The 25,300-nt window shown below is 38.0% G+C and overlaps 2 protein-coding genes and 1 pseudogene across 9 annotated transcripts in view; 2 read left to right on the forward strand and 1 right to left on the reverse strand.

The window, feature by feature from the left end:
• Nucleotides 1-601: 601 nt before the first annotated feature.
• LOC121961227 (ammonium transporter Rh type B pseudogene) lies at nucleotides 602-2,223 on the reverse strand (annotated as a pseudogene).
• Nucleotides 2,224-4,760: 2,537 nt separating this feature from the next.
• On the forward strand, nucleotides 4,761-19,445 carry arfgap1 (ARF GTPase activating protein 1). Of its 5 annotated transcripts, XM_088084949.1 has the most exons (14): nucleotides 4,761-4,992; nucleotides 7,164-7,234; nucleotides 7,812-7,921; nucleotides 8,018-8,189; nucleotides 9,043-9,143; nucleotides 9,227-9,313; nucleotides 9,418-9,532; nucleotides 9,640-9,696; nucleotides 9,832-9,864; nucleotides 10,088-10,117; nucleotides 11,359-11,415; nucleotides 13,184-13,243; nucleotides 13,811-13,866; nucleotides 13,972-19,445. In XM_088084949.1, the coding sequence occupies exons 2-14, from the start codon at nucleotides 7,175-7,177 to the stop codon at nucleotides 14,309-14,311; spliced, it is 1,278 nt and encodes a 425-aa protein (XP_087941075.1). In that variant the 5' UTR covers nucleotides 4,761-4,992; nucleotides 7,164-7,174; the 3' UTR covers nucleotides 14,312-19,445. The 5 variants fall into 5 exon arrangements, with proteins under 5 accessions (XP_087941075.1, XP_087941068.1, XP_087941065.1 ...); XM_042500735.2 differs by lacking the exon at nucleotides 10,088-10,117 and having other exon boundaries at nucleotides 4,762-4,992; XM_088084942.1 differs by lacking the exons at nucleotides 11,359-11,415; nucleotides 13,184-13,243 and having other exon boundaries at nucleotides 13,817-13,866.
• A 1,214-nt stretch (nucleotides 19,446-20,659) lies between these two features.
• Nucleotides 20,660-25,300, forward strand: part of elmo2 (engulfment and cell motility 2) — a 32,575-nt gene continuing 27,934 nt past the window's right edge. Inside the window, exon 1 of one of the 4 annotated variants that reach the window (XM_088084961.1) lies at nucleotides 20,660-21,048. The gene's annotated coding sequence lies outside the window, so the exon portion shown is untranslated. The remainder of the gene's footprint in view (nucleotides 21,049-25,300) is intronic. The other 3 variants (XM_088084980.1, XM_088084969.1, XM_088084987.1) reach the window with 3 other exon arrangements.

The following is a 25,300-nucleotide window of genomic DNA, read 5'->3' on the forward strand; positions in this document are numbered from 1 at the left end:
TAATCAGCAGCTTCAGTAAAAAATAATGTGTGTCAGACTTCTGTCTTAAAAAAAAAAGTATTGGTTGAAGCCCATTGATGAGGCACTGACAAAAATTGATAACCTGTTTTGTAAATGGATGAATGTTTGCAGAATGTACTTTTTCATACTACAAGAAAGAATTCTGAGGTGTTGTTATAGCTTATTGTGCAACAGTTTTACTGGCCCAACACACTTGAGATCAAATTGGAGCTGTATATTGCCCATAAACTAAAATGAGTCTGACATCTGCAACCTCTAGATAAAAATAGCACCCTTTACAACTTGTGTGAAACAGAGTAACCTAATATGCATATAGGGGATTTTTAGTATTAGAGGGAGATAGAAACAGTCACAGTCAATGATGTGACGCTAAAAGCAAATATTACTATCTGTATAGGTTTTGATAATAGATCAATTCATGTATTCAGATGTACTCAGAACGCTAGTTTAAAATTGAAACTTATACATTTTTATGCATCAGATAAATAATTGCAAATGTAAATTTATGATAAAATGGAAAAAAATGAAATGAAGATGTTGATTGCTACAACACAATATAAATAATAAAAAAAGAGTTCGATTCATTTTTTAATTCATTTATTTCAATGGAATTTCTAAAAATATACATAAAATTACATAATATATAGTCATTGTCACTTGCAAATAAGTGTGGAAAAACATCTACATTTTGAAATAGTTGTAATGACAATTTCATTAAAATGTAATGATCAAAATGACTGCCTCTGTGTGTCCACTTTGGTGTCCATTGAGCTCATTTGTACTTTTTCATCAGGGCTAATCGCCGTCTTGAGCACCTCCACACTGTCAAAGTCAGAGGGCATGTCAAAGAAAAGCTCATCATCAAAGCAGTCCTTGTCAGATGGGGATGCCATGAAGGACAGCTTCATGACCAAACCAGTGAGAATCCCGCCAATTCCAGATGCTGCGATGGTGGTGAAGACAGCTGCCACCTGGTACAGAGCTTGTTCTTGTGCAGTACGACCCAAGCCCGGCTTCAGCCCAGGAATCAGCCTCTGCAGCTCCAGGAGCTTTGGATCTCCCTCAGGTGGAGCACGGTGGGAAAAGATCTGGTACATGCTGGGCCCGTAGGTCTCCTCAGTGGCGAGAAGGATGGCACAGATCCCTGCGGTGGACGATATGAGGCCAGTGAGCCCGTGGAGGTTGTGAATACCGCACTGATCTTGGATCCTCATGCGTCGGGCCATAAAGGGGGTCAGGTACTTGTATCCAAAGAAACAGGCGGTGCAGCCCATGACGCCCAGAGCGTACGCAGCTACAGGGGAAATCATCATGTCCACAGAAGCTCCGACAGTCACACCACCTGCCAGAGTCACATTCTGAACATCAGCCATGGTGAGCTTGCCTCTTTTGTTGAACACTGCAGAGAGTGCGAAGGCGGTGATAGTGGATGAGCTTAGACCTATGAAAGTGTGGAGTATTGCTCTGTGTTGATCGTCACCCTTAAAGGTCAGAGCAGAGTTAAATGACGGCCAGAACACCCAGAGGAACAAGGTTCCCATTACAGAGAGGATGTCAGATTGATAACTAGTGATCTCTTTAGAATGTCCTTCATTCAGGCTCGGGCGGTACAGCACAAATGTCACCCCTAGACCAAAGTAGCAGGCAAATAGGTGAATGAGAATAGTGCCGCCTGCATCATTGATCCGAATGTATTTCAGTACAGCCCACTCTGTCACAGCAAACACAGGGACCTCCAGCAAAGCCATGACCAGGAGCTGAACAGGACTGGTCTTCCCAAGCACGGCTCCAAAAGAGATGAGCACCACAGCACAGGCAAACTCTGCATTCAGCAGATTGATCACTCCCAGGTGAATTTTACCATCATAGTAGAACTGGAAGAAACCTTGCATCAGGATGGCCCACTGGATCGCAAACGTAGCTGTAAGAAAATTGAAGACCATTCCACCGAAGCCGTAGAATCGGAAGAAGGCCAGTAGGCAGCCGAAACCTATGAAGATCATCACCTGCACGTCGGCAAAGTAGGGGTAGTCTCGATACAAAGAGTTGTCCATTGGGTTGGTCTCGTTGTTTTGAAATTTAGCGTTGGCATTGTCATCGTAAGTGACAAAAAAAGCATATAGCAATATCATGACAACCTCTGACACCAGCACCAGCGCTGGCAGGCGCACCTTCAAACTTGTAGAAGCATTCATGATGATGAACGGCTCGCAGTGGCTCCCCCAGCTGCAGCAACTCCCATTTTATATCTTTGTTTATCAGATAAGAGCAACTAATGGCATTGGAACATAACCCCATTCATGACATGGTTATTAACGGTGCAGCACCTTGAGAACAGACTGTACTGTAAACCCTCAGAGTCCTCAAAATCTGAAAGATTATGCAATAGTTTGACCACACATCACAGTCCTGTCTTGACTAAAAGTAGGAACACAGAAGTTTTTTTACTTAAACTTATCATTATGAAGTCATCTAAATGTAGATTACACAATGTAATGGTCACAGAACAATGACTGTCAGCGTTTAGACTGACTCCCCATAAAGCTTGCCTTTACGTCTACCACTGTTTCTGCAGTAGCTGAGAACGGACAAACCAAACACAGACTCTAGATAGGGCCATTTGCATTTTCGCGTTTACTGTTACCCACCATAATTTGCAGCCCTTTCACAGTGAGAGTGTCAGAAAAATACACATTTTGTTTTATCATGTGAAAGTGCTTTATTCAGTGTTTTCACCAGTTTACATCATTTAATCCTGTGTTTTAGGAGAGAAAAAGACTAAATATCTGGATCAGAAAAAAAAGGTGAGCACACATTAGCAAGTTCTGGGCTAGTGTCCTGTTTCCTACATGCCAAACAGCATCAGAGAAACACTAATTTGTAACACTGAACTGTTTTATTCTCTGTTTTTACTGGTTTAAATCACCTGGTCCATTTATTTTGTAAAGGATTAGGTCTCTACGGATATAAAAAAAAAACTCCTGAAAATGAGCACTAAGGGAATTCTAACCAGGAGTTTCAGCTGGTCGCAATCTGCAGTCCCCAACGCTTGATGTCACTAAATTCCTCTCACGCTTACACACTGTTCTTACAGAAAAAAACCACATGAATTTCATATGATCAAAAACCCATGTGGTCACAAATGGCGTACATGTGTTTTGCACAAGCTCATGTGGTTTTAGAACACTTTCATGGTGCTTTTGTGTGAAACCATGTGAAACCCATGTCTACATGTGGGCACATAAGATAACATGTAGCTCCTCCATGTGATCACATGCATCCACATGTAGCCACATGTGATCATATCTCCTACATGTGACCACATGTGGATACATTTCAAAACGTGTGAAATTCATGTTTTTTCTGTAAGGGTTGACCTTTAACTCTTGGAAGGTAGATTCTAAGAGCATGATGACATGACAACAAAAGCTGATTTCGGTAAAAGCATTATGAAATGAATTTTGCAATGGTAAATGCTGTGCCACCTGGCAGTTAATGAATTAAGTAGTGCTCACACTAATATACCTTTAGTTTCCTAATGTTATACTTTTGGTATTTGAAATTTAATTGGCAGTGTCTACAATCGTTATTATTACCCCTTTTACACATTGTGGTCACTACAGAGGACAGCTACTTCAACACAATTTTCTTGCAAATGCATGGGTGCTGATGCAAAAGTTGCATGTAAACCACATGTGTTATGCCATACACTGCCCCCCACTGGCCATGTGTTGTAAGTGCATCACAAATCTCTCCAAACCCAGATTGCTAACAGGATCCAAGAGATACTGTGCCACTCAGCAATATTTCGCCAATCCTCCAGTTATAGGAGACCCTTGAAGGTAAATAAAATGTGTTAACATAAAATAACATCTAATTAGTGAGTATTAATTTTATGTTGTGAGGAAATTACCATTAATCCTGTGTCCACTAAACTGTACAACATGCATCACTGGAACTGCAGCTTTATTGCATTTGAAAATACTTAATCTGCAGTGACTTGTTTGGCAAGAAAACTACATATTAATGTAACTGGAAATTTATCTTGCAGATTTGGAACAAAAACGATATTTTGACAATACTGTCTTGTATTTGTGGAAAATGTTAATTGAAAAAAATATACACCTAAACCGAGTGGGCCCCCCCCCCCCACCCCCCTCTCTCTCTGTGTGTGTGTTTGTTTGTTTAAAAAAAAAAGTTTCACATAATGTATTTTTCATTGGTTAATATTTCTTCAGCTGAAAACTTCAACATATGCTGTCTATCCAAGTGGACATTAGCTATGAAAATACTTACTTACTTATATATATATATATATATATATATATATATATATATATATATATATATATATATATATATATATATATATATATATATATATAAGTAAGTATATATACAATTATTATATATATATATATATATATATATATATATATATATATATATATATATATATATATATATATATATATATATACACACACACATAATTGTTATTATTTAGTTTTATTTGAATGGGCTTTTATTAGGGGAAAAATCTTGACTGAGGTAGACATAATACATTCATGAAAGCATCAATGTGTGTTGAATTGCTCAAATAATAATACACCAACCTAAAAATTTGATTTCTGAGCTTAGCTGCAGGTGATGTTCAGTTGACGTGCACGGTCACACTCCGGAGCAGCGGAGGCAGCAGAGACAGAAAAACAGAGAGCGAAGAAGAAACAAGAGCGAGGCAGATTCCCATGATGCACTGCACTGCCAACGTATGCAAACAGGAACATGGCTACCGGTGCTTAACATCAGCAGTACATCGTTATAATTCACTCCTGACGGCCTGACACAGTGTGTGACAGTATTATACCTGCAGTGCCTCCGCCACAGAAGAAAAGCTTTTGGTCGAGTTTGTCGGCGGAGCCAGCAGACCCTCTGAAAACAGCGTCTCCGTGGTTCATCAATCACAGACAGGTAACGGACTAGTTAGCACGGTCCCCTGCTAACGTTAGCATTTACGTTAGTTTCCACGGAAATTCAGTTAAATATTATATTTTGGTGTGATGTCTGTGTGGAAATAATCTGTATATGATGATAAGAGGGAAGACATCGCAAAGTTATCGTAACGTTTTCGACGTATGTCGTTAAATTTGACGGTTCACGGTATCCCATCTTGTATGACATCCGATGTGTTGGTTGCGAGTCGAGGAGCTTTGACACGACTGCAGTTCAGTGTGAAAACCTTAGACAGTCTCAACATTAGAGACTGGATTTCCTTAAGTTACAGAAGTCATCGTGACCTGATGGACATTTGCGACATGTTGTGTCACTAATAATTGTATAATAATGCCTTTTTGCATTTAGGCCTTGCTTCCAGTGAATCTTGATTTAAAAATCTGATTATGTGAACCAGCAGCCTCGCTCAGAGGTTAAGTGAATTTGTTTTTATAGAGAGTATCCATCCAAATCTACCAGTTTGCCCCTACAAATAACCAAGATTGCCAAAGCTTGGCTGCAGCGAGTAACATTTCCCTTTGCTCAGTGAAGGCTGAATGAATGATTATTGGTTTTAGGAATGTAAACTTACCGGTCGACTGAGAGTTTTGGTAGTGATGTTATCTCTTTAGATTCACCTGCATGGAGTTGTAAGGAAGGCCTCTCTGTGAAAACACACCTGTCTGAGAATAGCACAGTTCAGTTTCACCCTAATACAGGAGTTGTACTGTATTTTTTACTGTCTCTGTGACTAAAGACATCATTATCTGTATATCTGCAATCATAAGTAGATGGTAAATTTATCATGTGATCGTTATGTTATTGCACATGTAATACATTTAGGTTTTGGACTGTTAAAGATATATTTTTAACACGTCACATTGGGCTTTGCAGCGACTCTGGCAGTGTATAGGATAAGGATGGCTTTTTTGTGTTTTTTTTTGTTATTGTCATCAGATTATGAAAATAAATACACCAACCAAAATAACAACACCAACTATGCATTCTTTTAACACTTCATGACTTTCTTGCCCTGCCAGTGGCTCTCCAAGGTTCATTCATTTTTCCTCATACCAAATATGTAATATGTATACCTGCCTTAAACACCTGGGCACTCTAACCTAACATTAATTAAACAGTAGTAAATAGTGCATTTGTGAGAGACTATTTTCAGCCTTGCACTAATACACATTTAGTGCTTTTGTGAGTATTTACAACCTGTGGTGTAGTAGAGGGTCTACCTACTCACCTCTGTTTCTGGCCATTTACTGTGTACCCACTTACCAGCCAGAAAAAGATTGGAATAAATAGACCAGTATACCCACTTCCTCCTCACTAACCTACCCATCTACCTACTATGACACAGAGGAATATATATATATATATATATATTTATATATATATCAGGCGTTGGCGACATAGGCTTCTTATTAGAATAACTTTATTGTAGGTTTTAGTCTTTTCTTTGATTTTTTTCATGAAAAGAAACACAGAATATTACCACACTGTGTAAGGATTACAGCAGTGAATGTGCACCAACATCTCTATCAAAGCTGTCACAGCATCCAGGTACTGCGTCATTAATCACTTAGTTTGAGATCTTTGCATTCGTAATTATTGGGGATCACTGCATGATGCATTCTAGTTAGAGGTCTGTACAACCTCTGCTGACTTGCTGTGGTTTCATAGTGCCATGGACAATGAGTATCTCATGAAACTGAGGCCACCACAGAAATGTCTTTACTCTGAGATGACAATTTGTGGTAGAGGGTCATTACTTGAAAATTCTTTATATAATAATAGATCTTGAAGACTCTTCTATGACATTTTCCTCAGGTAAGAATAACAGTTATTTAGGACCTGTGAAAGTTAGATTTATATATAACAAGTTTAAAAAGCTTGCAGTGTGATGAACATTTAGCTGGCTTCTTGTGTCATTCTGGGAAGGTTTTACTGCGGCTTTTTTGCCACTTCCTTGGCTGCAGCCTGTCTGCTGCTTTCATTCACTGTCCAAGCAAGGCACAGTTCATCTCAAACAAGCCTGCTGTCATGGAGCAGATCCAGATCTGTTTCAGATGACATAATTGAAACAGTTGTTTCAAAACTATGCATTGAGAATTGGATATACTTTCTTTCCCATTCTCTTTCAGTGTGGGTCAACATGGCGAGTCCAAGGACAAGAAGAGTTCTGAAGGAAGTGAGAACCGAAGACGAGAATAATGTAAGTCTTCATAACAACTTATTAATTTGGCTTTTACTTTCACTGTTTAGTCAAAATAGTGTCACATCACATAGCAGGTAGCAGGTGTTTGGGAGGTTTTCAAGGCAGCACCTTTCCACATTCCTTCACAGAATGTCCCTGCTTTCATCCCTGTTCAAATAAACAGTGGAAGTAATTTTAGGTGGCAGTTTCACTGCCAGTGGACATCTTGTTGGCCTGTGTTTTTGGCAACAACAGTAGGACTGATATGTCTCCTAAGCTAAAAATAAATGCATGGTATGAATAAATGTGTTCCTTTTCTGTATTTTTAACTGTCATACTTAAAGAAAATGATAGTTTTTGATTTAATTACTTTAAAAGTCATTGCTTTCATCTTCAGACAAGTTAAGAGAAAGAATTGAGAACTTAACTCAGTGTGAAATGATTCTGTACAGAGTTCAAATGCATTTAGATATTGTCTTTCTAAATGTAGGGCCAGGTTGCGTAAAATCTTCAGACAAAAGTCTATAAATTCATCTTTGCAGTTTTTCTTAACAGATGTGTAAATTCATTAATTGCTCAATGTGTCTTTTTTCAGCTATGTTTTGAGTGTGGGGCTTTTAACCCTCAATGGGTCAGTGTGACTTACGGGATCTGGATTTGTCTTGAGTGCTCTGGCAAGCACCGCGGCCTGGGAGTCCATCTCAGGTGAGAACAGTGGAATGAACTCTGATTTGATGATTTTGGAGAATCATCATCCTGAACAGCCTGATGATTAATGTATCTTCTTTGCCCAATCTGCAGTTTTGTGCGCTCTGTCACCATGGACAAGTGGAAAGATATTGAGCTTGAGAAGATGAAAGCAGGAGGAAATGGAAAATTCCGCCTTTTTCTTGAACTCCAAGATGATTATGATCCCACCTGGACTTTACAGGAGAAGTACAACAGCAAAGCTGCTGCACTCTTTAGGGATAAGGTGAGATGTACTGACTTAATGGTCAACTTTCTTACACACAATTCACATTTAGCACTGTCCTCTTCATATTCACATTCAAGGTGTTAAAGCACGTTCGTAGTTTGTCTGTAGAGATCAATTTTTCCACTCATAAGGTTTAAACAGATAAACATCTGACTCTGAGATGGACTTAAGAGGGAACTTGATTTTAAATTTCTTACTGTAAGCGTGTATGCTAGCTAAGATAAGTATTTTTAAATTGATATTAGGGGTGTCATTATATATCTGCATTGACAATAGACATGATATTTAAAACTTGTTACAGTAAGTTTACACACTGTAAGACTAATAATCCTGTTAATTTTTTATTCTGTAAATTTAAATAGATACTCCTTTTACCTTTTCTTTTTGTTGTTGTTTTGTGTCTTGTTTGCTAGTTCACTTGCTGGCTCTTAAAACTTGCTTGATGGAACTATTGTTCTGTCTGATTTTTGTTTGTATTTGTGAGTGAAAATCATTGGCATAACACAAATCAGACTATAAAAATAAAATATTGATATCATGTTAATAATACACATAAGATAATATATTGTGTAAATAATCCAGCATTTCTGAAATCATTTCAATTTCTTTTTGTTCAAGCTTTGTCTCCCTCTACGCTGCTATGTACTCAAATTTCAAGTGTTATTCATTCATCAAAAAAGGACACACAAAAAACCCAACCAAATTAAAGATGAATTTCACCGAAAGGCCCATTGTAAGCTAGTAGCAGTATGGCCTAGTTTTGGCGGGGCCCTTCTTTGAGATTACTGGCTTGTGAAGGTGTCCGCTGTTCACCAGATTCAGTGATCCTCTTTTACTCTGTATATTACAGGTGGCAACTTTAGCAGAGGGTAAGGAGTGGTCCATTGAGACATCCCCTGCCAGAAACTGGACATCTCCCCAACCCAAGACTAGCCTATCATCCTCTCATCGGTAAAAGTGATGGAAAATTTTAACACACAGTGTGCAGTGCCAGATTACAGGATGGAGATTAAATCCTTGCTTCTGTCATATAGCTCTGGAGGACCTGGACAAAGTTCAGTGAAATCTGGTGACAAAGCTTTTGAAGACTGGTTGAGTGATGATGTTAACTCATATCAGAGGTGAGAGCCTCGCACTCTTTTCACATCTTTTATTGTGCACTTGTTGCTTTTTTAAATTTTTTAATGAATGAATTGTTTTTAAAACATTTTTCATGCCTCTTTAGTGGAGGGGGCTACAGTGGGAATCAAGAGAATCGGTACGTTGGCTTCGGAAACACGGTGACCCCAGAGAAGAAAGAGGATGACTTCATTAACAATGCCATGTCTTCTATTTATTCAGTAGGTCATGATATATATCTTTTTTTTTAGTTGCAGTTTTTGTTGTATTTTTCTTCTCCTGTGATAATCATTATTTTCATTTCTACTTTAATTTAATTTTTTTGCAGGGTTGGAGCAGTTTCACTGTTGGAGCTAGCAAGTTTGCCTCTATCGCTAAAGATAATGTAAGTGTATTAATTCAAAAACTGCTGTATCATATTTGTGCTGTAGTAAATTTGAGTTTGTATCTCTGTAATAACAACAGCAGCTGTAAACAAGAAAGGGAATGAATTCATTTCCGTCCTTTTTTTCTCATACAGACATCTAAACTGGCAAACCAAGCAACCTTAAAGGTAAGATTAATAAAGCCCTAATTTAATGTAGTCAGGAACGCATTTGAAGTTTTCGTCTGTCTCCTCCGTCTATTATATTGATATATTACAAGAAATAGGAGATTGTTCACAGAATGTGTGCTGTTTTGCTCAGTAAATCTCTGACTGTATGATACAATGTCAACTTTAGAGCTGCAATAACTGTGTTATTACTTTGATATCTTTTTGCCTTCTCTGGATGTAGTTAAGGGGCTATAAAGCGCCCCCAGAACCGGTAAAGCAGATAATAGGTGCATGGCGCTTTTTCCGCATCGTGTTTTTCTTTAAGATACACATTAACCATTTTCTTTAATTTTGTCAACTTGTCAGTTTTTCAGTTAGTTTTCACAGTTTAACTAACATTTTGTAAAATGGTGAACGTCATCCTCATGTGCCTCTGCTTAGATCCACTGTATATTCTTGGTGTCAGCACTTTTAGTTCATGGATAACCTGTGAAAGACAGTTGGCAACTGTACTGTGTGATGGGGTCAGAGTTATTATAGTTTTGTGTTTGTCATCAGATTTTTATTTTTATTTCATTTTAGTTTTTGTTTTTACTTGGTTTAGTGCCACTTAGATCTCAGAGTGAGTTTTGCTATTTACGTATATTATGGAGGGTATTTTTCAGGGGCAAGATTTAAGAGGTTCAGAATTGGTATTACAATACAAACACATTTCTTGCGTAACTTTTCTTTGTTTTGTAAATACAGTATAATTTCAGTTACTTCTCTTTTTTTTCTCAAGTCTAGATTTTATTTTTTTTATTTTTTCAGTTAACTCAAATATTATTTTTCACACCTAGTCTTATTTTTGAGTTAGGTTTTAGTCAACTATAATAACCTTGATTGGAATTGCCTTTAATTCCTACCCCTAATCTAGATATGTTGTTTCATTAACTGTTCGCTCACATCCATTAATAATGGGTTATCCACTCATGCATGAGCTGTTGACTGCTTAGCATGCGGTAGAGGTGTAATGGTATGTAAAAACAACTAGGTTTGGCATGAAATCAATGCTAAGCTAAATTTATTTGGGTTTTTTTGGTGTAAAGGTGTTGGCAGCGCACTGATTTTATTTTTATATATTGATTTATTTTTTTTATAAGGAAACAATCTTGAGGAAAAATCATATATCCTTTGTGCCACATGTTTATCTGCAGAATTAATGAGACAGAGCAAAGTTAACACAGATCTTTTATATCTAGAAATACAGATTTACTCTTAAAAGAATTCTAGTGAAACTACACAGAAAAAAATATATATGCAGTGTTGCCTCAGAAGAGAAAGTCACTGTACACTTGATGATGCAAGTTTTTTTGAACCATTACACCCTCTAGTGCTTGTTCAGTGTCACGGTGAATGGGAATGATCAGTCACTTCATGCTACTGCAGAACAAGCGGCTCAGTGTCTTGCTCTACTGTGAATGTTAAACTGTGTTTCATTCAAGTGAATTCTCCCCTCTGACTTCCAACTAGGCCACAGAGTTAGGACAGACATTAAATGAGAATGTTATCAAACCCACCCAAGAAAAGGTAACATTGATGTTTGAAGTTGTTGGTTTGGTGGTGGGATACGGTGCTTTATAGCAAAAAAACAGCTTCAGATGTGAATGTGCTATTTTCTACACTGCTTGTGTGTGCCAGTTTATCTGCTTTATGCCAGCTTAAATTAAACGACAAAAGCTACGGTTTCAAGAAAGCAGCCCCCCCGATCCCCACCCCCAACCCTTTAAAAACACAGAAAGTGTCTAAGCAGTGGGACCTGCAGAAGCATACAGCTGCAACTATTTATGTGGGAAAGGATGTGAGTCAGTATTAACCTTCAGCTCAGTCACTGGACAGGCTTTGAAGAACATTAAACATTTTTGGCAGCCAAAGTCTTTGTTCAGATATCATGTGTCATTTTAAGACATTCAGGTTTTAGTTTTAAATAATCACAAGAATAATGTATTGACAGACATATATACTGTTTGTTTATAGTAGGTATAGTATTATAAACCCTTTTTACAATTCAATATTCAAAACATATAACATTGGCATGAAATGATGTAACGCAAATATCAATTCTACATTTAAACATAGATGTTGATGTCCCGGGGGGGGCGCTGATAAGTCTGACAATTCTGAAAAAATTACAGACATTTACACCACAGTTTGATGAAGAAGAGGCATACATTGGTGCATTAAAATAAACCAGAATGCAGGAAAGTTTTGCTCAAAAAAATTGGGTGGAGTATAACCCCCCCAATGTTGAAGCAAATCCTACACTCTTGCATTTAAATATTCCACATCAGTTTCAGAGCTGTGCCTCAGCCACCTTCACAGCATGAGGAAATCTGTGTTTAATTCGAAGATCTTAACCAAATTTATTTTCCTATTCATCTGTTGAGATAACTGAATTGAAAATCTCTCATTTGATTTGATCGTTTTGAATTTTGGAAATTCAAGCTTAGCTTCAGTGATCAGTGGTAAAAGATAAAATGCCACAGTTTTGGTCCTTTGGTTTCTAAATAGAGCTCCACCAATAATCATTAGGCTGTCAACTATCAAATTAATAGTCAAATAATCTGATAACAAATTAATTGAGAAAGCAAGCAACAGATTGATCAAAAATCCAAATAAGGGTTGGTCATAGCCCTGTTTCCAAAATGCGGTGATTTTCTTGTTGGGCTGGTGACACAACCTGGAGCTCTTCAGCTTGACTGTTAATTAGTAATTGTTTTTAGCAACATTTATGAAATAAATATGTCACCATCCTTTAGGTGCTGGTGAGTTTGTTTCCACACAGCTGCTCTAACTCTTACTGTCACATGAGCAGCTCCTGGATGTGTCTTTTAATGAGATAAAATACGTCCTGAATATCCATATAAAAACTAATGCTCATAAATCAAAATACAGGAATATCAAAGTAGAGTTCATTTCAGTTAGTAAAAAATCACACTCTGAAAACTGAAAAAACTGACTGGTGTTTTACCTAAATACTTTGTCTTTTAATGTAAAGTTGGCATTAGTGGTCTATGGTATCTATGGTATGTGCCTTTTTTTAGCAATCTTCTCGCTCTCTTGCTGAATGGTTGTAGCTGCTTTACTGGAGTTATTTCCTCTTGAGAACAACAACCTTTTGTTAAGACTCAAACAAAATGTTGTTGTTTTCTTGTGTTGATTTTCAGCACCCTTAACAAAACACAAATGGCTTTTCTCACAATCAAAAACCAACTGCTGCTCACTATGTGCTCTGTTGACATATGTGGATGGATATTGTTGTTGTCCTTAGTTTTTAATAATAATTTGGCTCATTCAGGTAAAAGATGGCAAATTGCTAGATGAAATGGCAGTCGGCATCACTGGGCTGGCAAGCAAGGTAGGATGGGCAGACGTCTGCCACGCTGTACTGATGCAAAACCAGTCTCCTGAGCCAGGAACAGCAGCTCTGATCCGACACTTTGAACTTAATACCTGGGCGTCGTGATAAGCATGAACTGGCCCCAACATCATAACCCTCAGAGGAGACTGGTTTTGCTGTGATGATATATGTTTGAACAATTCTAATTGAATGTCGTCTCTTGTTTTTCTTGCTGCCATTTTTAATCTGGTGGTGAGTACTTGGTTGTCAACCTGTGTGATGTAAAGTCTTAGTAAACAAACATCTGTTTGCAGTTACATTATTGCTGCATCTTACTGTTGCTAAAACTAGAAATGTAGCGTAATATTTTAATGTGTTGTGGAGCAAATATTGTATGTTTATGGTATTTAGATTCCTTCAGCTATACCTTCAACCACTATTTTACTTTTTACTTTTGGATTAAATTTCCGAACTAGTAAAATATTATGTATTAGTCATTTGTTTCTCATAAATTCACAATTTTTTTTAACACTTGAAGTAACATCTGCACGAAACTTGTCAGCTTAACTGTTCTCTGTTCTTTAGGTTCAGGGAGCTGGAGCAAAATTGACCAATCTCTTCTCTGGAAAACCGGAGGATGGGTAATCATAACTTCATATGATTAAAATTTCCTGCTTACAAACTGAGATTAACTGCTAAGCAACATGAACTACTCGAGCATGTTTTCATATTTTGACTGTGTTCAGGTCTGCTGGAGAGAGCTACCAGAACATGGATGCCACTGAGGGATATCAGGGCAGCTCCAGCCAGCCCATGTCAAAGGACTTCTGGGAAACCTTTGGCAGCAACAGCTCCTTAAAAGCCAAGAAATCTCCCAGCAGTGACAGCTGGACCATCGCAGATAATTCTGCAAAGAAGAGCTCTGACAGTTGGGACAATTGGGGCTCCGAAGCAGCATCCAACAACAAACACAGCACAGAGGAGAGCTGGGAAGCCTGGGACAACAACTGGGAGAACGCGGATGGTAAGACGAAGAAGAGTCCCACGAAACCTGCGGAGGAAGCCTGGGATAATGCAGACTGGTAGTGACCTCACAAACATACATCTCATCCTTTGTCCCGCTCTGGCCTTTACCCTCTGTTTCTTTCTCTCTGTTCATCTCACTGGCACTTTCAGGGAAAGAGCTGCGTCAGCTCAGTTCCTGTCAATCCCATCAAAATATATTTATTATAAACCCAAGAAACAATAACTGAAGCCCAGGGGGAAGTTGAGCTCATTATTAAAAGAATATTCTTAAAATATACAACTACACTGACTCGCATTCACGTATTTCATTGTAAATTACCTTCATCACAACTAATTCAGCATCAATCAGTGTAGATATTGTCATAATTTTCTGCCAGGGCTCCCCGAATATATAACTCGTAATGGTGACTAAGCCAGTGTTCATACTGTTTGGGTTTAGTGATACTGGTTCTCTAGTCACCACATTAAAAAATGATGCATGATGGAGAAAATCTAAGATTGTAAATATAAATCCTTGTAAATACAGTATGATTGACTAAACACTGAAGACATGATTTTCTGTTTGTTCAATCAAATTGATTTATTCTGCCCCTGGACCTTTTGCACATTTTGTTCTTGAAATTTATATTTTAATTTTATTTTTCTTTCCATGGTTACATTAAATCAAAGAACCGCTTTAACAAATTGGCTACCATTAATCAATCTGTGTGGGTGCTGGAAATTTAAATGTTATAATGTTATGTGTAATGAGCTAAAGCTGAATGACCTTTATAGTATTTTTTTGTATTTTTTTTCAAAATGTGCAAACAGTCGATGGGCTTTAAAGCAGAGAGCTGCATATACATTATCAAATCATCAAGACCAGAAAATGACACAAGCGGATGCTTAAAAGTTTAATTTGGTTCATCCTAAACAAATAAAGTTTATTAATTTTTGCCCCTCTGGTAAAACTATCAGGTAAGGTGCTTTAGGGTAAATACATGTATTGTATCACACAGTGTCATGCAGACGAGCTGACTTAAAACTCAAAATGAATGTACTAATGAGCTGTTGAAACTAATTTCGATTGGTTAATACAATACTGTGATTTATGTTTCACTTTTTTCCATCTTCACCATCTATTGTTAATGACAACTCAAAACCTGTCAGTGACTCCCATTCAAATGTTCATTGTAAAGTTAAATATTTTTGGGCACATGCCCACAGTGTAATTTTAGTATTATTTTTTGTTATGAAACTCTTTAAATAATCTTACTTTTTATGGTAAGTTATCACATTGGTGTTTTTTTTTAATTATTATTTGTTACTTTAAAGCTGAAATTAATCTGCTTGGGTTGAGAATTATCAAGCAAAAATATGACAGAAATCAATCACAAAATCAAATTGTGGAACATAAAATTCCAATAAAATGCCAACCTGCCAAAAGCTATCGATCTACCAGGGGAGAAGATGGGGATTTATTGTAATATCATACAATGTATTTATTTGTTTTTTTTTTCTTCCCTTAAAGTTGGCTGATACTTTTTAAACCAAAACTTTCAAATTAAAGTTCAAACAGTCAGGACAGACTGTGTTCCCGTGTTCTCTTATAAATCCAGCTGATGCTCAGAAACATTGAATAATGTCTCAAATAACGAAAGCCACTTGTTAGACATCAGCAATAGTTCAATTCATAGATTTGCAAATTTATTTTCAAAATTTAACATTTGGTATTTTTAAGTAATAGGTGTCTAAAGATTATATAAACGATTTATTGTAGATAATTGCAGGGTAAAATACTGTATGTACTGTATGCGTGTGTGGAGGCTGTGTTTAAATAACTGGACTCAGATGGGGACTGTAGACTACATTGGTAACTGCATGGTGTTGCCTGTGAGCCTGTAACTTGTGACCTGAACTGAACAGATCAATGTAAATTTCATTTCATATGAAGCAACTCTGTGTGATCTGTCCTCCACATCTGCGTTACTGCAGCACCTGGGTCATTATGTATTGTGAGGATTTGATGTATGATGACGGATTACTTCACACTCGTATCAGCACTTGAATTGTGGAGTAATGTTAATGAGGCTCATTATGCGCTCGTGGCGGTCGTGGCTCTCCAACTTTTGTCATGAATTAATTTAATCAACCCGGTGTGCCCCTTAGTCAGAGGAAATGGCAGCTCTGCTCATGTTGTACATCGCAGATGCAAATGTTGTATCTTATCGTGAAAAGCTCATTGTTTGGACAAGTGTGCATATAATCAGTGTGAAATTAGGGGTTTTTCAAGCCTCTGGTAATCTTAAAATTCAAACGAGCTGACGGATTTAAAACTCGGCCAAATTTTTGCAGAAGCTACAGTAACTTCCCTGTGTGGCCTTCTCTACCACATAAGGTACTGCGACTTTATCATACTGTAAATGACTATGAAGTTTCATTAGATTGTACATGTACTAACTCACAGATCCCACTCTTCATGAATGAGGCAAACCACTATAACTCAACCCAAGCTGAAAGAGTAACTAAACCTCCAAACCACTTTTTTCCAGTCAAAAGGTAATATATATTGGTAAATTATACGTACTGTGCTGTACAAGTGCATAGCGATTGCCCACAAAAGGTTGAGACCTGCCCATTGCATTTGAATTTTCCAATTGAATTTTTTTGGTAGCATGAACGTGCTTTAATCTCCAACTGAGCCCCCTGTCGCCGCCCCGTCGCCACACTCTTAACAACCTTCTATTTTGTGTGTGCGCAGGTGGCAGGAAGGTGCTGTGGATTGAGAGGCAGCACAATTAGGTAACTGGGCATGTTTCCGCTCTTCTCCCAGCCCTGCCCATTTTTGAGACTTTGTTTTACATTCCAGGGAGGGGGCACTCAAGTTGAAAGTGGGGAGTTAAGTTACTCTGTAATATATAACATCACAGGTCTTTGTTTGATTGTAGAGCTGTTCCAGTACCATTTTTTTCTTCCTGATACCTGATATTCAGATACTTTAACTTGCGTATTGGCTAATACCAACTAACAATCCAATACCATGGCATTAAAGACAAAATTCACAGCTGTATTCTACTAATCCTTTATGAATTGGAAATGATAACTATTGTTTTATGTTATGGTTAAGGTTAAACCCTAAACTGGAAGAATAAAATATAGCCCAATTGCTAACGTTTTGTGTTAGCAACTAACATTACAGTTTTTGCCAGAAATCACTTTTTCTTCGCTGCTATAAAACAGTAGTTGCCAGCGGCTGCACAGCACAACTCTTTGTGGCTACCTTTTTAGAGCGAAGAAGAAGAATCTTTTTCTGGGAAAGCTGCTTTTTTATTCAGGTATAAAACTATTTTAAAGCTTATTACAACATTTGGTATCAGATTGGTGCATAGACTTACATACTCACTAATACCTGATCCAGCATTTTAGGCCGTATCAGAGGCATTTCTGATACTGGTATCAGTATCGGAACAGCTTTATTGGATCTGTCTACATTTGTAAAAAAATAAAATAAAATAAAATAAAGAATTAAAGCAGAAGATAATGACTAATACCAAAAGACATATTAACATGCTTGGTTTGCATTATATTCTTTGAGGCTTGTTGTCTGTGATCATTGGCCAGTAGTCAATTATTAGCTGCTCACAGAGCAGTCTGCCTGTGCAATAAAGCTGCTGGATTCCTGTTTGTTATTAGGATGTTTTAACATTTTGTTTTACTTATATAGGCAGTACTGATTGGGCCTTATGAATAGTAAAAATAATATTTTGTTTTAATATGTGAAGGCTTATTCCTGGGAACTTAATTCCATGCCCATTTCCTACCTCTAAGAAGTCTTCAGTTTACAGCCGATTTTTTAGTAGTCAACATTAGAGCTGCAACGATGAGTTGTTTAATTTATAAGCTGATGAAAGAAAAATTAATTGCCAATTATTGTGATAATCAATTTATTGTTTCAGTAATTTTTAAGGCAAATGTCAAACATTTGAAAATTTTAGCATCTTAAATGTAAGAACTTGATGCTTTTCTTTGTCATTTATGATGGTAAATGAAGAGTCTTTTGGTTTTGGACTGTTGGTTGGACAAAAGAAGCAATCTGAAGACGTCAATTTGGACTCTGGGAAATTGTGATTAGCATTTTCCATAACTGTTTGACATTTTATAGACTAAAAGATTTAACGTGAAAATATTCGACAGGTAAATTGATGATAAAAACATGCTTTTTTGTGAACATTTCAGCATTGTTTTGACAAAGATCTTATAACAGCAGGCTTTGCTGTGGCTCGTTTTGTCATTGCCGAAGGAATGTTGTTAAAGCAAATCAACAAAGATGGATCTACAGTGTTAGTGTGTTCACAGTTACAGTGCAATGTAAAAAAACGAAAGTATCACTCCTGGAACATTTGTGTCGCTGAACCTCTGCAGTCGTGTTCATGTATGGTCATGTGTTTACAAACCTTAAACAGCTGTGATTGCTTTCTGTTATTACTGGTGTCAGTTTGTGTGTCTCTGATGCAGTGAGGTGTACATGTCAGTAAATCACCACCAAACATATATTGTTACCCTCAGCCTTTACTATATTATTGAAGCTTTTTGTCATTTTGTTTTTTTATTTTTATTTTGCGATGGCATAAAACATAAAAACTGCCAGGATATGAATTTTGAAAAGGGAAAATTTGAACCACCACTTGTCTGAAATCAGTAAAAGAGCTCTTGTTCTGAAATATAATGGCTTTTTTTTAATTGGCGAATGTTGAGGTTAATGGTAGATTTGATTCGCAAACAGACTGCAGAATATGTTATTGACTGAAATGCATCCGATAGGTCTTGCATTTTTTATTTTTTTATTTTAAAAACCTGATGTAGTCTGAAGGTAATGCTAATAACTTTTCAGAGCAGCAGTCTGGCTCAGTGTCTGTGCCTGTCGAACATTTGAGATTGGGTATGTTCGTGTTTGTTAATGAAACTATTATGTCAGAAATACTATTTTTGATGTCATGCATGAGAATGTAACGTGGAGCTAAAAACATTCAGCTGTTGTTTGATTTACAAAAGTCGTTTCCTGAGTGAATTTAAGTGCAGTTGTCTGCTTGCCCCTTCAAGTTTCACCAGCAGCCATCTCATGAGGTGAGCCAGCGTTACCTACTCAGTTGAGGCTGTGGATGTTTCTCCTGTACACATGGTTTCCGTGTTCAATAAAAATGTATCGTGCCGTGAATGGATTCAGAAACTATAGTCATTTGTTCACCCTATTCAGGTTAGGTGGGTTTAAGTTTTCCTCAGCAACATAAAATGTTTTAGGAAAAGAGTAGCTTTGTGTCAGAGAAATAGTTTGTGAAAAAAAACAGGCTTATATTGGGGCAGGCATCTCTATGGGACAGGCTTTTAATTCCTTTCACACAAAACTTAGCAAAGATGGAAATGCAATCAAATTATTCATTTAACCCTTTGAGACCTGGGCAAATTGGCTTTAATTTATTCAAAAACATGGGAAGAAGAGCAACAAAAGAAGAAATGACCAAAATGTTAGCAAGAAATCTGTGAAAAGTACAAGAAAAATACTTAAATATTTGCCAAGAAATACAAACAAACAAACAAAAAAACAACAAAAAGGAGAGAGTAAAAAAATAAATATACAAAGCAAGAAATGACCTGGAAGAAAAACATATCAATACTAATAATTCTGTAAAATAATTTGAAATATATGATAGTGAGAATGATGAAGAGAGGACAGAAGAAGGTGAAGAAAGTGAGGACAGTTAATTTGAGTATTTGCCAGTGTGGTTCTAACAATTGTGCAGGGTTGACTTGGGCCGTGGTGATGGGGCCCAAATGAGATCTATTTTCATGGGGCCCAGAATTCCTTGTGACGCCCCTGATTATGATCATTATGACTATAATGCACTGGACATTTCCCCCTTACTTATCTCTTTTTTCTTCTCCTCTTGTTTACTGTAAACCGCTTTTTTGGCATTCATGGTTCCAGTAAAATTGCTGAATGCCTGAACTGTAGAGAATCTCATCAACCAATAGATGTGTAGTATGTCCATATTGACAGAAGTGTACATACAACATTTAGTACATACAGTATGCGTGATTTATGCAGCTAACTGATGTTATCTTGAGCAGGGAGCCTACAACCCGGCTTTACACATATAAAGAACTTCTAGAAAAATGAACTGCATGGTACCAGACCAGGCCTCTAATTGAGACCGGCCTTTATTTGTCAAAATGTGTCGCCATACCGGGCTAGTTGAAGGTGCTGTGCGTTTAATTGGGACTAAGCTTGTACTTGAAGTTTTATATGATAATTAAGACTCACTATAACTCTGTCAGGTTAATGCACCTTGAGAAGTCAAACATAGACACAGTGATGTCGCATCTTCCTCGCTACAGTAACTTTCCTGACAGCATGTGAGGAAGGCGTCAGCTTGAGTGAGCGCTAATAATTTAATGAAGGGCCTGACTCATTAACAGACGGTGACATTTACATTGTGTCCCGCCTACAAGGCGTGGAATAGTGTCTCCTTCCCAAAACTATCTCACTGGAGAGAGAGAGAGAGACAGAGGGGATACTGAGAGCATCATCGATGGCCCAGTCACAGGGTGAGTAACTGAGCTCCGACATTAGCAGCTATTAGGCTTCAACAAAACCTTACAGCCGTTTGAAAGTAGATTCATCAGGACATCACCCGAGCAGCCGCCGGGAGTCGGGCTGCATCAGGACTGCAATGGAGGAACAGGCAGAGACTGGCTGGATGACTGAGTAACGTTAGCCGCCTTTGGAGGGATAATAACGCTGGTACTGACTGTAAAAGCGAGTGAGTTTGACGTTTACTATTAACTTCACACAGGGAATAGGGAAAATGTGGTGATATCTGCTTTAGCCGCTGTTTAATATACCGATAATTATCTCCAGTTGTGATTGATTAAGCTAAATATCACAAGGTTGCAAATTGAAGCCGTTGCTGCATCAGTGTGTGAGCTCCCTGTGGTTACAATAGCTTCAGTCCAGCCTGATTAATCAGATTTAATCAGGCCTTAAACCTTTATTAGTAAGTTTATTGTTAAAAAAAAAAAACGTGTATTAACAGTGACGATAGCTAACATCCTGCCAACAAACGGTCCATCTCCTAACATGCAAGCGGTTGACTGCCATCACGTTTCTTTCAGAAATACCCTAAATGTGTCTCAATTAAGTCATCTTTTTATGACAACAGGATGAAGGGAAGCTGTTTTTCAGTCATCTCTTGATAAGCACCGTGTAACCATAGGGGGCGCCACTCCGCAACTAGCTAGCAAACTGTTAGCTATCATAAAAGTTGGTTGCTTCACAGCCTAGCAGCTACATGTGTGAATGTTTTATTTGAACCAGTCCAGACAGAAAGCTCCTAACCACATTACAAGAACGGTAAAATGGCGTCAGAAACATCCGGGTCGCGGTGAAAAGTGGCTGGTGGGGGACAGGAGGAGAAGTTGGGAGTCTTGAAACGAAGCCACACTGTGGGATTTTCTTTTCAGGCTCGAGCTCCTTCGCAGTTGTTGCTATGCTACCGCCGCAGCGCGTGCAGCCAAATAACTGTTGCTCAGAGGTCTCTGTTAAAATCTCCCAGTACAGCAGCCCAGTACCCACTCATATACCAGTGAGATGACAGGGCTATAGAAATGAAGAACAAATAATACTTAGGATAGAAAACAGTTCCTTTGGCCCCACTTAGCAGTTGCCATCAGCTTGCATCTCTGATGTGCCCTCTACTGAAAGACAAACCAAGAGAAGCACAGGTATCTTTAATAACTACAGGTGTGTCAGTTCAGTGTCTTTCTGCGTGCTGGCTCACTTGCATGACTGGTGCAAGTAAGTTTTATTTCCCCAATACCACACATTTGCCTTTGAAGTGGCCTTAATTTTTTACAGGATATGACATCGGCTCTCCTGAGATTCCTAATTTAGATAAGGAAAAAGCTCCCCCAAAACTCTTAAATGGTAAAAAAAAATGGAAGAAAAATCAGAGAGAGCAACTGGGGAGGTTCCCCCTCCTAAGAAGGCCTGTGGTTAACTCAAGATCAAAAGACTTTCACGTTTTGTTCTATGACATAAAATATGTCAATAAATACCCCACTCTCGAACTCTGAAGCTTTTTTGTCTCCTAAAAAAGGTGTTTGCTAACAACTGGCTAAATGACACTACAGAACATCATCTAGCCGCACAGCTTTACAGCTTTGTAGTGGTGGTGACAGTAGTTGTTAGCCTAACAATATCCTTTTAGTTCTGGCTTCAAAAATCCTGACAGTGGTGTGTATTTGTGAAAATTATCTTGCCCAACAAAATGTGTAAGTATCATAAATGTTTGTTTACCACATAGCTAATTTTTGCAATGATCCAAAATCTGATGGAAAAATCCCATAGACTTTGATGAGGGAACCAGGGTGATGTTAGCCTCCAGATTGGCCAATGGAAAAATGGAATCCCTCGGGCACTCTATTTGATAAGGAAGACACTCCCCCCAAAAAAACCTTTGACGGGGAAAAAATGGAAGACAGTTCAGGAAGAATCCCTCTCCTAAGATGGGACAGTTTGTACAGAATAGACCAACAAGTAAAATTGCAGTTTGGACAATAATGATGACAAAACAATAGATATATATTGCAAACTTGCATGGAGAATATGGATCTGGGAAGATGTTAAGGAGCTTGGTCCAGCCAAATAGATCTTGAAGCACTTGACCCCCCCCCCCCTCTCCACCATGGAGACTTGGATAGAGGAAAGACACTTAACACACAAGAGGCAAAGCTCAAACACACCATTGAGAAGGAGAGAAAGACAAGGACCACATGTACACAAGAGGGAAAGAGAGAAAAAGAGAGTTATCCAGAGCATCTGGAATTGAGCACTGACAGCCAAGATAGAGAGAAAGAGGTCCCAAGAGGGCCAGGATAGTCTCAGACTTTGTAAGAACAGAATCTTTTTAATATGTTTGGCTACAGTGCCAAAAATAAATCTAGCATTGTGTTTATTGTCACTGATTAAGCAAGAGAAATAGTGCATGCTTAAGTGCACAAGTTGCATCATTAAACCAGACTGTAGACCTCTGACTCACTTCCTTTACAGAAAGAGCAGCTACTGAATCCAGGAGACTAGAAAGAGCTGTGTTTAAAGTCAGGGGTACTGGTGTGCCGGGACCGCAGGCAATCACTCACTCAAGTAGGCTACGGTTAAAGATGACGGACTAATGTGGCGATTGGTAAATAGATCAGCGGCAACGTTACAAAGACGGGCTAGTGTCGCTTTAGATTTGAGAAGGAAGTGATGTGACAGCATGGATGTGACAGGAGAGACGGACAGAGCAGAGACGTCTATTCCAAAAGATGGAATCGAGTCACGGGTGTTACCACTGCCGTGAGAGGGTTCATGTACAAACTGGGTTTTTTATTTATTTATTATTTATTTTCAATAAATGAAATATTTTTTAAAGGGGCAAATAAAAATTACTTTGGGCATGCGCATATCTGATTGGGCAAGTGAAGAAACCCGTAAAATGCTGAGACACGTGGCTGTAGAACTTGTTCATGTAGCAAGTGTGAAAAAAAACCCAAACAGCTGACATGTTAGTTGTTAGCCTCCTTAGTCGACTGGTGTGCTGCTAGCATGAAGTCGTGCACAGACGTGTAATCAAATGTAAATATGGACTTGAATTAAACAGATGTGCTGGGTTATTGTCACAATACCTGATCCAGCTATGTGAGTCAGTATTGGCGGAGTATCTCATACAGTATTGGATTGGTGCATTCTTGTTGGTGGTTTGCATACTATAGAATGTTGAGGTTAAATTAAAGATAGACTCATAGATTGAGACGACACCCCAGCCTAGTTTAGTCTAAGCAACATGGGCGTTAAGTCAGGTGGGGGAGCTTCATTTAATGGTAAGAGTGGTTTTAAATCATGTTTCACACAAACCAGTCATATCCGGACTATGCGAAAAAATGTTGGTCTCATATGATGGTCTTGTTGGAGCTGCAGCTGTCAGTATTTGGCCAATCTGTGGTTACCACTATGGCATATCAACTGGAACAAGATAACTTCTGTCATCAGAAATTCACAGCCATTGTTAAAGTTATTAGTAATGTTATGTGAAAAACAAAATTAAGTTGACTGGTTGATGTTCATTACCTTCTGTCTGCATGGTAATGTTGGGGAATCAAACCTTAACTTTTATTTTCAGCTGCATTCTTGATTATTTTACAAAAAAATGAATGGAGAGATTGTTCATTCATCTATTCAACTTTTATTTATACTCAACAGATCATTTAGGGGCGACCCTCATTCACAATGACATCAGGTCCATTGTGAAAAAAGGAAAAGGAAAATCAAAACAACAAGCTGTACTTACAGAGAAAAGGCCATACAATCATAAAGATAATAAAAAGCCATTCAAACTTTTCAAACAAGGAAAATAATTTGATAGATGAATTTGAATAATTAAGATGTAAAACAACATCCTTAAAATTTTTCAGCAACAATTATTCATTATCACTCTGAGTAGAATTAGTCATTACTCATAGTATAAAGATGTAGTTTGATGATAGTATATTAACTATGCTGCATAGATAACAGCACATCTGTATCTCTGCATCACACTGCAAAACTTTAGCCAAATGTCGGTACAGAAACATTTAGATTAGCTGCCAAACTTGTGGAAAACATTCTCCCTATGTTTTTTTTTTTTTAAGGGCAAGAAGAAACTTTTCATGAAGGGTTGAGAGATCACACGTTATGTGATGTGACGGGCAGTGTGCTTGACGATGCGGAGGCGGTGCGGCCTCTCCATCAGATGTCTGGTTGGAATCTGAATTTAATTGGCAGTTTTCACTCCGTGTCTCTTGCAGAACTTATTTTGTTGTTGTGATGTTTATCACATATACATCACCCGACCTCAGTCTGTTGATCTCTCTAATTTGTGACAAATTAAGTGGCAGAATGCGATGCAATGATCCCGTGGTACAAAGTAACTGAGATGAAAGGATCCGGGCATGCTTATTATTTATAGTACCACAGCTAAAATTTTTATTTCAACT

Source organism: Plectropomus leopardus, chromosome 2 (genome assembly GCF_026936395.1).
Source record: "Plectropomus leopardus strain MGB_pleo_1.0 chromosome 2, ASM2693639v1, whole genome shotgun sequence".
Classification (NCBI taxonomy): Eukaryota; Metazoa; Chordata; class Actinopteri; order Perciformes; family Serranidae; genus Plectropomus; species Plectropomus leopardus.